At 36.6% G+C, this 12,454-nt stretch overlaps 2 protein-coding genes across 3 annotated transcripts; one reads left to right on the plus strand and one right to left on the minus strand.

Annotated features, from left to right (window-relative positions):
- Window positions 1-968: 968 nt before the first annotated feature.
- LOC109539343 (xenotropic and polytropic retrovirus receptor 1) lies at window positions 969-5,541 on the plus strand (the record flags this gene model as incomplete). Its single annotated transcript, XM_048667107.1, is given in 10 exon segments — window positions 969-1,200; window positions 1,378-1,529; window positions 1,587-1,730; window positions 1,792-1,909; window positions 2,330-2,703; window positions 2,756-2,903; window positions 2,955-3,149; window positions 3,573-3,742; window positions 3,949-4,085; window positions 4,142-5,541. Coding segments are annotated over 10 exon segments (1,932 nt in total), but the record flags the coding sequence as incomplete, so codon positions are not given.
- On the minus strand, window positions 4,880-12,170 carry LOC125504719 (1-phosphatidylinositol 3-phosphate 5-kinase-like). 2 transcript variants are annotated; one of them, XM_048667106.1, is made up of 14 exons: window positions 11,613-12,170; window positions 10,865-11,142; window positions 10,661-10,809; window positions 10,450-10,606; window positions 10,290-10,397; window positions 9,606-9,843; window positions 9,455-9,547; window positions 9,205-9,397; window positions 8,984-9,144; window positions 8,614-8,930; window positions 7,920-8,176; window positions 7,529-7,852; window positions 7,315-7,476; window positions 4,880-6,510 (listed from the first exon to the last, which is right to left on the minus strand). In XM_048667106.1, exons 1-14 carry the CDS (start codon window positions 12,153-12,155, stop codon window positions 6,314-6,316), a joined length of 3,177 nt encoding a protein of 1,058 aa, XP_048523063.1. In that variant the 5' UTR covers window positions 12,156-12,170; the 3' UTR covers window positions 4,880-6,313. The 2 variants fall into 2 exon arrangements, with proteins under 2 accessions (XP_048523063.1, XP_048523062.1); XM_048667105.1 differs by having other exon boundaries at window positions 8,984-9,397.
- Between the last annotated feature and the right edge of the window lie 284 nt (window positions 12,171-12,454).

The raw sequence follows: 12,454 nt of genomic DNA on the forward strand, positions 1-12,454 counted from the left end.
TAACTCGTCCTGGAAAATGAGCAAAAATGTGGCGAAAAACGTGCAATTTTTCCGATATTCCAATTTTGTGTATTCAAGTACGTTCCACTTACTGAACAAACCTTCTTAAAAAATGTTTTATTTAAAAGCAGCGCAATGTAAAGAAATAAACACTGAAAACAATTTTTGTACATTTTTTTTACTTAATTGCGCAATCTGACATTGCATAAGTGCAGCAAGTTTTTTGAAATTGGCCCATATGAACTTAAGAAATTATTACAAATGTTGATCTGTTAACTGCACCGAAATCTCCATTTAAATCACGGCTTATGTTTTAATAATAATATCTGATAATGGTCGACCTTTTCCGTTTAATTCCACCTTTGCTTCGTATGAATGTTTAAAATGTCTCTGTACATTAATAAAATTATCAGCAAAATACAAGAACGGAAACTTTCTCCTCAATCAATTGCTTGATGTGTCCATTATCGGACACAAAACTTTTTACTGTTTTGTGTCCGATAATGGACAAAATTAATACTCCAAATGCATGCCAAGGCTTAAAGCAGCAACAACGCTACACATAAAAACTGATGATGGTGGAAAAATACACCGAAACGTATTTTGATTAATAAATAAAGACAATAAATGACTGAAACCCAGGAATGAATTTGATTTGGAATTTAAACGCAGTAAAATCTCCTTTTAAGTCACGACTTATTAATTTTGTATTTATATATTGGTGTTAATGGATCAGCTTCCACTGAGCTTTAAATTATTTTTTTGCCAGCTTTTCATTCAAACTATTTTAATGTTCTTTCGACGCACGATCATTCTCTATGACTTCTTTTTTAAATTCTTATTCGGGTGATTAGTTCTATCAACCTAGATAATAACAATAAAAGGAAAAGTCATACTGAATAATTAATTAACAGGCCAAATGCACAATGATAAAATAAAACGTACACAAACAATTTTTTGTAATGTAGGAGATGAAGGCCATGTTATACATGGCCGTCGAGCAAGCCCCTTCGGTCGAAAGCGTAGACGCAGAAGACCTGAGGAAGCATTTTGCCAATTTTGATGAGCAATTCTTCCATTACTGCGACAGCGAGCTGAAGAAGATCAATACATTTTATGCTGAGAAGCTTGCCGAGGCCACTAGGAAGTTTGCCACCTTAAATAGTGAACTCAAAGACTCGCTGAATAATATGAGATTAGGTAAATAACACCAGCAAATACCTTATTTAACTGCTCGCTGATTATGCGAAAATAATTGAAATAATCCAAGTATAACATCAAGATTGGGTCGACATCGTTGAATGCTTCTACACCCAGGCCAATGTTATGTTCATTTCTTCAGATACTTTGGTATTGAATGTGCGTATATTTTTGCAGGTCCGAAAAGAGATAAGAAGAGAGTTCCAGCTCGCAAGCTGCAAGATCTAAAGCTGGCTTTCAGCGAATTTTACCTCAGCCTGATATTGCTTCAAAACTACCAGACACTTAACAATACGGGATTCAGGAAAATACTCAAGAAACATGATAAGGTGCATTTAAGTTCTATGGCCCTTCCAAATGTTTGCATGAATGTTCAATTGTTGCAGTTACTTAACACAGATGTAGGCACAAAATGGCGAGAAGAGCACGTTGAAACATCTCACTTCACCAGTAATAAGGATATAGATAATATTATCAATGAAACGGAAAACGTGGTAACCAACGAGTTGGAAGGCGGAGACAGACAAAGGGTAGATTTCTCTATTATTATGTGATTAACCAATGAAAATAAATATCGTCATTTTTTCCAAGGCAATGAAACGACTTCGAGTGCCTCCTTTGGGCGAGCAGCAGTCACCATGGACCACTTTTAAGGTTGGCCTCTTCTCAGGAAGTTTCATTGTTCTTTTAATAACCGTCGTTTTATCGGGTAAGTTTGAACCGAACAGTGGAATATCTGCAAGAATATTATCTTTTTAAATACATGGCGCACTCATTTATGATTCACACCGTTAGCTTATTTTTCGCAATGAAATCCGAGATGCAGAGGAAAGAAAATACAACATCTAATAACAGAAATCATTTCTAAGCAGCGGTATTCTTGGGATCGAATTTACATGCACAGTCCACTAAATCGTCAAAAAAATCAAAACTATCAAAAAACTTCTGTTTATCTATGGTTTACTTAGTTATTGGGACAAATTTATTAGTGGAGTAATTGAACTTTGAAAAAGGTACATTATATCGAGTAGAACACATTTTTTCGAGGCGCATCGAACGTACGATCTTTTTTACGTTTTCAACGGATTTTAACATTATTTATATAAATGTTTTTTCTTTTATATTCCAGCCATATTCCACGATAGTGATAGCAACGATAATCTCAAAATAGCGTTTCGCATGTATCGAGGACCGCTCGTACTAATCGAATTCATATTTCTCATCGGCGTTAACATTTATGGATGGAGATCATCAGGAGTAAATCATGTGCTCATATTCGAATTGGATCCGAGAAATCATCTCTCTGAGCAGCACTTAATGGAGCTGGCAGCAATTTTCGGAGTCGTTTGGGCACTAAGTCTACTCAGCTTCTTGTATAGCGCCGCTCTGAGTATACCTGCTTACGTTAATCCTTTAGGACTCGTGATTATTATGGCTGTATTTCTATTTAACCCTCTAAAGGTGTTTAGACATGAGGCCAGGTTCTGGTTGTTAAGAGTTTGCGTAAGTTTGCGGCATCTTTACGTTACAAGAGTGCTGATAAGTGATATTACAGGGAAGGATGTTCGCAGCTCCGTTTTTCCATGTGGGATTCGCGGATTTCTGGCTAGCCGACCAGCTCAATAGCTTGGTAAATGGACTACTCGATGTACACTTTTTAATTTGTTTCTACTTCACTAATGGCAATTTTCTGGAAGCAGGAGGTAAGCACATTCTTAACATTTAACATTTAATTTCTTTAAAACCATTCGCAGATACCACATCGTGCATGGAAAAGAATTTCTTGATCAGGCCCTTGGTCAATTGTATACCCGCATGGATCCGTTTTGCTCAATGCCTCAGAAGATACTATGATTCCAGGGAACCGTTCCCGCATTTAGTCAACGCTGGAAAGTATTCTACTACCTTTTTTGTAGTTATTTTCGGCACTTTGAAAGGCTATTATAAAGGTAAGAGTTGGGCATTGTATATCAAGCATTAAGTAAAAAGTAGTCTTACAACAGAACAGTACAATTTAGCATAGAACCGCTCAACTTTACATCAGGGCTGCTTGAGGAAAATCTTTTCTGCCATAAATAACAAATGGTTCACTTTCAGCATCGAAATCCTCGATAGAAAATTTGTTTTCATATTCAGTAAATTTATCAAATGCAATCTTCCAACCAAAATGAAAAGCTGCAACAACGCAAATTTAAAATCAATGCAAATTTAAAAACGAAAACCATCAAACTTCAGAAAAATGTTTAAAAGTAAAAAAGTTCCATCACTAAATTAATCAATTTTTTCTATTTGTTTTTGAATTTCGTCAATTGTCACTAAGAAGTGCGAGGCAACGTAGAGAACAATAACCGAAATCAATTTTTTTCTTACAGACGATTACACATCAGTATTGGACAATCCATATTACATAATGTGGATTTTGTCGCAACTGGTCAGCTCTACCTACGCGTACATTTGGGATATAAAGATGGATTGGGGGCTGCTGGATAAAAATGCGGGTGAAAATACTTTTTTGCGTGAAGAAATAGTATATTCATCCTCGGTACGTTCAATATTAGTTCAGATTAAGCAAACATGTAGTTATCAAAGGAGGGCGGCTCTCATGGACATTGATGGCTTGAGTTTCTCCGGCTTAGAAGCCTTTGTATTACCATCTATGTCCGCAAGAGCCGGGACCTTATTTAACTAAAAACTCACCGCATGGAAGAAAATAATAATTAATGTCAACTTTCTGTCTTTCATTTGTAGTTTTTCTATTATTTTGCCATAATCGAAGACTTTGTCCTGCGATTTACTTGGACCATTGCAATATACTTAACGGAGTTCAAATACATCAGTCCAGATATGATGACATCCATTACGTCCCCACTTGAAGTGTTCCGCAGGTTTGTGTTCTTTACACTCATTTTAGCAGGTATTATAATGTAAAAAATAACTTCAGATTTGTTTGGAATTTCTTCCGCTTGGAGAACGAACATTTGAACAATTGCGGTAAGTTCAGAGCCGTCCGGGACATTTCGGTGGCTCCTATCGATTCATCCGATCACATCCAAATTCTTCGTATGATGGACGAGGATGATGGAGTGGCGCATAGAGGTAAAAAACAGAAAGCGCCCAAAAAGAAAGAGGACAAAATGCTCCTATTGCCCGACGCCACAATTGTCAACTTTAAAAATATTCCTTTTTCGGGCATACAAGGTTGATTCAGCAGTTTTTTATATCGCATTCATGCAGTAACTTACAATTAGCTTTAGTTAGTTCCTTTTTACAAGTGAAAAAAGACGTAGGATTTTTGAGCTTTTTACATACGAATGTATTACGGAAGTGCCTTCAATAGTTTTATACATATACAGGGTGTCATCAGTTGGTGTGCATACGCAACAAATTTTACTTTCTTTCATAAAACAATGAGGTTGTGGATTTTTTTACATCTACATAAAACTCAGAACCTTGTTTGATACAGTCAAAATACGTTTATTATTTCTGATTTATCAGTCAAAAGCAAGTGGTTTGCCTGGTCAAACTTGTCAAAGAAGGCTAAAAGATATTGTTGCAATAAAAACCTCAATGAAAATTAGATTCTACAAACTAATTTCTGGAATATTCAATCTCCTCCGATGCCACCCTGTACTTTTTTTTTAAATGTTCTCTGGTAGTTTTCTCACAACATCGAAGAAGAAGTTTATTTCTTGAATAGTATTATAGACTTTTTATTAAAATGCCCACGCACGGTGAGTAGCTATAATATAAGACTATACATGATGATTCAGGATATGTGTAGAATAAACGGTATATGCACATCTGTCCAGATCCGATTTTTATTTGTTTCAGAGATTAATTGCAATTTAAAAACAATCAAATCATAATGACAATATTGTACAGTTTGGAAGACACCTGGATCACCCTGTATACATTAAAATCTATAACCCACATTCCTTATTATGTTATAAAAAGAAACCAACACATGCAGGTTGTCCCAATTGTGTTTAAAAAAATCTTCCGTGTCGCATAACTTGAATAGCATATTTTGTCATCCCTTTATCTTATTCTCACAGTATTAAAACGACCCATTCATCTGAGACCAATTTGAACCACACTGTACACATATACATAAGTGTACTTCTCGAATTAGTACTTAAAATCTATTAAAGGTACTTAGTCATCTCTCATGAAATAGTGATAGTGAAACGTGGTTACCCAAGCGCCAAGATATTTTTCCCGTTCTAAAGTGCCACATTCCTCCCTTTTAGCATGTTGCCCAATTTTACTCAATGCAAGTTAATTGCCCAATATTACTATTATCATGTAAGATTGTTCAGTAATAAAGTATATTTTATATAAGTGGAATTGTTCACGTATGTTCCCATCCTTTAAAAACATAAGTCCCAGATCGAATTATTTGTGCCAGCGCATAATTATAATTACACTTTGTCTCGTGTTTTGGTTTATTGTACAAACAGTTTATCACAGTATTTACTATTTTACAAGTGAATTAAATGCATAGTTTGTTAAGAATTGCTGGCAATCATATTATTAGAGCATGTTTCATACCAAGCAATCTTTACTGGGGCTCCTTAGACTATTAGAAGAAGCTATCGGTTCGGCAATAACAACCAACCATTGAAGACTGGGTGATTTTTTAGCATGCTGTGCTTTTAGAGAGAAAGTTACGCAAAAATAGTACGTTTGAGTGTCAAGAGATAACGATTTCAGCCTGAAATTCTACGAAACATGCATCATCCATTTGAGCAAAGCTATAAATTATTGTGGTGAAAACTATTTAAAAAGTTGCCACAATTTTACGATTAAAATTGTGTGCGACCCGCTAAAGTAACATCATTAAAAAAAGATACAGTCGCAATAAAATGGAAATACCTTTGCAACAAGGAGAAAGTCGTTCCACTATTATGTTTCCTTATGGAAATGTAAATTAACGAGCCGAGCTTTTTTTAATATTCTAAGGATCCGAGATAGTGGTCGCTTCGTTTCTGTTTAGCCCCACATTTCATTAAATTCGCCTAATACTGTATTCTAATTTACATAATACTTTTACTAAAAATATTGACGAGCAACAACCGAAAGGAAAATAAAAATACTTACATATTGCTTCGAATTAAAGATCCAGTCCTTTGCCCATTCCGGCATAGTGATCGGGAACTTCCAAGAAATATCTGTGCATCGCCTCGATAAACCGTTTCTGATACTCTTCCGGTGATATTATAGTGGGAAGTTTGCCTTGTCCGCCGAGAATTCCCGTTCTTTTAACTATGGTTTCTAGCTTTTTGTCCCAGGTAAACGTTCTGATGTAGTCTAGAAAAGAAATTCGCTTTGTTCCACAATGATTAAATAATCGCGATAAGAACCTAGGGTGAATAATGTTAAATGAACGAATTTTTTTTTGCAATTATCTTATGAAACTTTTGTAAATATATAGTATGTTGTTGAATCCCGTCCCTGAATGTCATGGCTAAAATATCATAAATATACTGGTGGGTGTTCCATAGGAAAATAATCATTTGGCACCGAAAAATTCATTGGCTCAAATCAAGCCGGTCTGATACTAAATGTTATCAAGGAAAAATGTCTGGGGCTTTTGTTTTGATGCTCAAAGATTTTAGTGAAACTTTTTCTTCTATAAATCGTCGCCTTTGCCAAAATGGTTGCTTTACCTAAAAAAAGGTTGAACATTTCAAAAATGTACCGAGTGTTGCTTTTTTATGCCATAAAACCATCGGTTTCCCGGTAGGCACGCTTGTGAAAATACTGCAACAATGGTGCCTAGTTTGTAGAAATTTCACTACAATCAATTAAAAATTAATACATAGAAACATTTTTTACAAATTTCAAATCCTGTATCAAAAACGCTTTGCTTTCGGACATATATTTATAATAAAATGTTTTAATTTCCTTTGCTCGATTAAAGCATCAGCTCTCCAAAATAAACAACATTCAAAAAGGTTTTGTTGCGATAAAAATATCATTTTGCATATTGATTCCTTCCACCGGGAAAGTCCAATTAAAAAACTTCTTAAACATACTTATTTAGACAAAATTTCATAAATCGCCCTATATAATTTAAGCGCTAAACATCGCCTCCTGTTCATTTACATTTACCTATAATTCCAAGAACCAGTTCTTTATTCTTCATATCCAACCCTACGAGGAGCGAATAATCCATAACAGATTGGGTAGACAGAAATTCCGTGTCATTTTGGATAGCAGCAAGTAAAACTTCTTTGGCATGCGGCAACACGTACAAGGGATTATCGCAAGTCACTAAAAACCATAAATGTAGCATTCTCTGTCGAATTAACCATTGGTAACACACTTTTTAATAGGTTTTCGTCAAGCCAAACAACTTCGCCCTCTTCATTGTCAGGTACCACCAATCTGTTCCTCATCGAGCCCTTTAAGTCGAATTTCTGAGAAACATTCCGGTTGTAGAACAGGTTTTCCATCACCAAAAGGTAGCATCTATGTTCAACGTTGGACGCGTTTTTGTAGAATATTTGATAAATACCCACAATTTTTCCCAGCAGCGTTGGCTGCATTGTGCTGCAGCATTTCTGCATGTATGTAAAATAATTAGCAGACGATTCCAGAAAGATTTGAACCTCCGCCCTTGGCATGTCTTTTAAAATAAATCTATCATCTGTAATAAACCAGATTAAAGCCGAAGCTTAAACACTTAAAACGCTTAAAACACCATCAAAACAAACCTTGCGTTTTTGAAAAACTTGAACCAGATTTTCCGCCCACGGCTTTCCAATGAATCGATCTGCTCAGTGATCTGATGTAGGTTTCCTCGCCGATTGGCAGCACGGACGATCTCAGATTCGCAAACTTATCAGCAAGATAAACGCGGCAAAAGAAGTTGCAAGTGCTATCCTGAAATTGGACCTCAATGTGGCAGTGCTTGTTCTTTTTCAGATCTTCAGAGGGTTTTTCGGAAGTGGCCGTTGCCTGCTCTGTGTCTCTATAACAAGATTTCGAAAAAGGTTTGATGGTAAATAGTGGAACACTCAACCATTGCAAAAAACCAGTCAGAACAGTTATAAAAACGTTACGACTGTTCCTTAAACCCTTGTGCCTCTCCTTTCGACCAAAGAGTTCAGGATTAACATATCGATTATATGCCAAAATAGTTTTAATCAAAATTCTGTACTTGATTTTGCTTAATCTCTTCGCCTGTTGTTGGTTTCGAAAATTCCCTATACAGAAACCAATCGAACCCGATTGGGAACAATGGAAAATGGGTAGCGAAATTTGTGCGAAAAAAAAAATTCAGATAAAACTTCAGAACACACGCAAACATCAATAGCGTTTTCCATAACCATATGGGTATATTGAAACGTATACGGAAAAACGAGCGGATCTGAAACTTAAAAGTAATTACAAAAATTAAACACTTACAATAGTTCGGTGCCAGGTGCAGCTAAAGGACTACCCAAATCCATCTTCGAATCCTTGTTACGCAAAAAGCCCAACAATCCGCTAACTTTCTCGTCATCAGCTTTTTCCTTATCTGTGTTGTTTTTTCGCTTGCTCACAGGGCTGGGTGTTTGGTCGCAATTATGGATTTTCTTGATGTCCAGCTCTTCAAGTGCCTTTCTGTACTCGAACGAGTTTAAGGCGTGCGCTATTATGGAACTGAGTTCGTTTTCGATTACTGGAATCGTGCCATAAGCTCCTGAAGGCAGATTGTAATGCTCATCGGGTGCAAATGGGCTCTATTTCCAAAAGTTTATTACTAAATTATCGTTGCAAGAAAAACATATTTTACCGGAATTAAATTGACTTGTCCTGATGATGGCAGAAGCTTATCCAGTATGTTTTTGACCGATTTTTCTTTCCTGATTATTTCCTTTTTGCTGTCAGTGGATTCTTCAATGTGTGTCCCTGAAGTATCCGACTGGTGTCGACTGGCTTCTTCAAAACTTTCTCCTGAAAGCAACATGGTTAAACATAAGAATGAAAAACAATCTGTGGAAACAGTGGAGAAACCTTTTTCAGAGAGAGCGGGTTCTTTATATGAATCAAAGATAGATTTTTCGGATGCCTCATTAGCCGGGCTTTCTAAGTCAGACACCGCATTTTTCTCCTTCCTTTTATCAGATTTCCTTATTGCCTCCCCCAAGTGACAATTCCAGTTCTCCACTATTTCGGCCAATGCTAGTTTAATGTTGGTAACGCTGTCCTGAAAACATGCAGAATTATGCTGTTATTCCAGAATATGAATTCAACAATGCCATACTTGTATCTTCCAGTATGACTGAAATATTGCCTCCTGCTCAAAAGCCCTATTTTCATTGGTTGGCGAGGTCAACTTCAGTTGCACTTCTTCTACCTAGAATTTCCGTGATTTAGTTAGCTTTACTAATCAGCGACATACAAATACCACTCACTTTCTGTTTGAACTGACTCTGCTCTTTAGAGAGCACCTGCCATACATTCCCAATGCCCTCCAGCTCTTCTCCAGGGACAACAGCCGCTTTTTTCTGGATTAGCAGGAACAAATCGTGTCCTTTTTGGGTTAAAGTCTTTATTTCCTCTATGAGCGCAGTGTGGCGCTCGGCTGAATTATCAGTTATTTTTATTACAGGCGGTGGAAGGGAAATTTCCCATATGTTGATCGACGAATACCTAGAACAGCAATATACATGTTTGAATGTTTTTAAGTCCATTATTCGAACTTACAATGTTTGTATCAACTAAGTTCGGTTGGCAGTATACTGCTACTGGTGGATTAATTGAAAATAATAACTTTTGGAAATATTCGAAATCGCTAATTTCAGGCTGAACCCAGCTGATGAGAGCTAATAGGCTCGAAACCTACCCTGGGGGTGCCTGAGATTAACTATTTCAAAAGCCCATGACGGCTCTGCTGATGCCGAAAGCCTTTCATTGTTAATAAAATGTTGTTTGGTTCAGTTCAATGTGAATAATATCCATTTACCAAGCACTAGTAATAAGTGAAATTTGTTTCCTTTGCGACCATCGTTTTTAGATCCGACGCGCGGAGTTCCGTGTTCAACTTAATCGGGTCAACACAAAAATGAAGTTAAATATCCATATGCTGCAATACTTACTTGAAAGAGGCCACGTAGTTCTTGTAAGCGAAATAGTGATAGTGATCGTGATGCAAACTGTGCCGACATGGACTTTGGCCTCGCCTATTAAAAATCTCCCCATGAAATCTAAGAAAAGCAAAGGCATTATTTTCCTCCCAGAAAAAAATGTGCAACGCACCTTAATTCCAAATATTTGGCAAATGAATACGACCAAGAGTCTGCAGACAGGGGAACCACTGGAGACACGCTCTGGCACTTCGTACACCAACTCCACATTACAATATTTTCTTCGGCAAACTCGTTGGTGAAATTATTCAACGACACAGTTACACTACCTGCAAAAATCGAATTAAAATTATGCCATTCATAGCGGCCAACGAGAAAATTGCCTGAATTATGGACAAATCTCCGAATATGCTGAACCATAGATGTGCTACACGACTTGGACGGGCACGTATAAGATGCTCTGAAGCAATACCTTTCAAGGAAGCATCCTATAGGTATGTCGTTTCGACCATAAAAATCCATGTAAACCACCCTGAATGTTCAATGTTTACAATCAAGTGTTGTTATAAGGATAAAATACGAATTACCAAGGATTCACACAAAATGCGGGCGCATTACTGGACTCGTGGCTGAAACTGTAAAATAGAACCGCCAATCGTTGGTGGTTCGACGGATCCAACACATCCATGCGCTTCTTTTCCGAATTTACCTTCACAGGCTTATCTGGGATCGGTCCGATAATGTTGAAAATTTCCTTCTTCGAGTATTGGCCTCCACAAGCTCTAAAATGTGCCAACATGTTTTGAATGCTGTTGCTGTCGACATTTCGAATTTTCGCCGCTTGAAACGGATGCAGTGTTGTTAACTAAAAAATAGATGATCATGAAGCGAATTGACTTTGTTTGGTAACGATTTTGCACTTATTAACCACATGCCGAATTAAACAGTAGGAACCCAAAATATATGTAAAACACAATGTATTTATAATGTGCAAAAACGCATTTAAAATTAGGAGGATTAGCAGGATTATATTAAAAAACACTATAATTCATAAAACATGAGTTTCTTTTATCTATTATTTATCTCCAACGAAACGCTTTTATCCAAAGAAATGTAGCTTGAAATTTGTATTTAAAAAATTGCGTAAAAAATCGATAAACATATCCACCTGCAATCAAACTCCGACTTTCTATATTAAAAAAAACAAGGTCAACAACACACAGGAACTTGTTTTGTTGGGTCACCCTGTACATGGTTTACTCGTAAGATAAAATCTCCAAAAAGGTGAGACATCCATATAGTTCAACAATGATATACAAGAACGCCTATACGTACATTTTTCTTGTTATTGTCCTCAAGTACATTTTCTGCTGTTTCGATATTCTTCCATTTGCTCTTCGTGCTGGTTTCAAACTGTTCACTGTAATACATGTCCTTATAGAAAAATCGCCGGAGGTCGCATTTTCTGCCCACGTCCGTTTCTAGATAAGGCACGGGTAACAATATATAAGGCGAAATGCACAGGATAGTGTCGTCCAGATACTTTTTAAATTTATTCGAAAATGGAAGTTGGGCAACCGTTAAAGTTTCGCCAACCAGAGATTTTTTTGAGGCGGCATCGTATGACTGCAAAGGATCAGAGTTGTCATTTACTGACTCAACAGTGACTTTCTTCGGCTCAGAGGACTGCAGCGGATCCGTGAATATTTCCATTTGCTTCGGAGTCACTTTTTTCTCATCCAGCAGCGATCTAATATTCTCACCCTCTTCACTTGACTGTTTGTCCTGTTTCTCGATCAAATCTTCGACTGAAATCTGAAAAATATTTCCAATTTGCCACACATTTTTCCAAACAAAAACTACTTTAGATTTGCGCATATCCTTACTCTCAATGATAAGTTTTACCATCAAATAATTAGCTGTTCAACTAACATTGCAAAAATTTATAAGGGTTTTTCTTAAGTTCTGGACAAACCGATAAATGAGGCGAATTTTCTAGCAAAATTAATTTTGTCTTTTTTGGCTGAAGAGACCTCATTATCAGGAAGGAAAGAAGAAAATCATCAGAAAATAATGTTTTTTGCGTTTTTGATTAAAAACTTTTAGTCTTGTGATTTTCGGGGAAAAACACGAGAAATTTATTTTAGTTTTTGTCTACAAAAAAGCTCTACAGTCTT

Source organism: Dendroctonus ponderosae, unplaced genomic scaffold (assembly GCF_020466585.1).
Source record: "Dendroctonus ponderosae isolate FM_Combo_2020 unplaced genomic scaffold, Dpon_F_20191213v2 Dpon_F_20191213_552, whole genome shotgun sequence".
In the NCBI taxonomy this organism is placed as follows: domain Eukaryota; kingdom Metazoa; phylum Arthropoda; class Insecta; order Coleoptera; family Curculionidae; genus Dendroctonus; species Dendroctonus ponderosae.

What these genes read in the sequence shown, in the direction of transcription:
- LOC125504719 (XM_048667105.1), bottom strand. Translation starts at nt 12,155, where the DNA reads ATGCGCAAATCTAAAGTAGTTTTTGTTTGGAAAAATGTGTGGCAAATT. An exon ending in GCATTTTGTGTGAATCCTTG is followed by an intron (nt 10,810 to 10,864) that starts GTAATTCGTATT and finishes TTGAACATTCAG; the next exon opens with GGTGGTTTACATGGATTTTT. An exon ending in AAGTTTTTCAAAAACGCAAG is followed by an intron (nt 7,853 to 7,919) that starts GTTTGTTTTGAT and finishes GGTTTATTACAG; the next exon opens with ATGATAGATTTATTTTAAAA.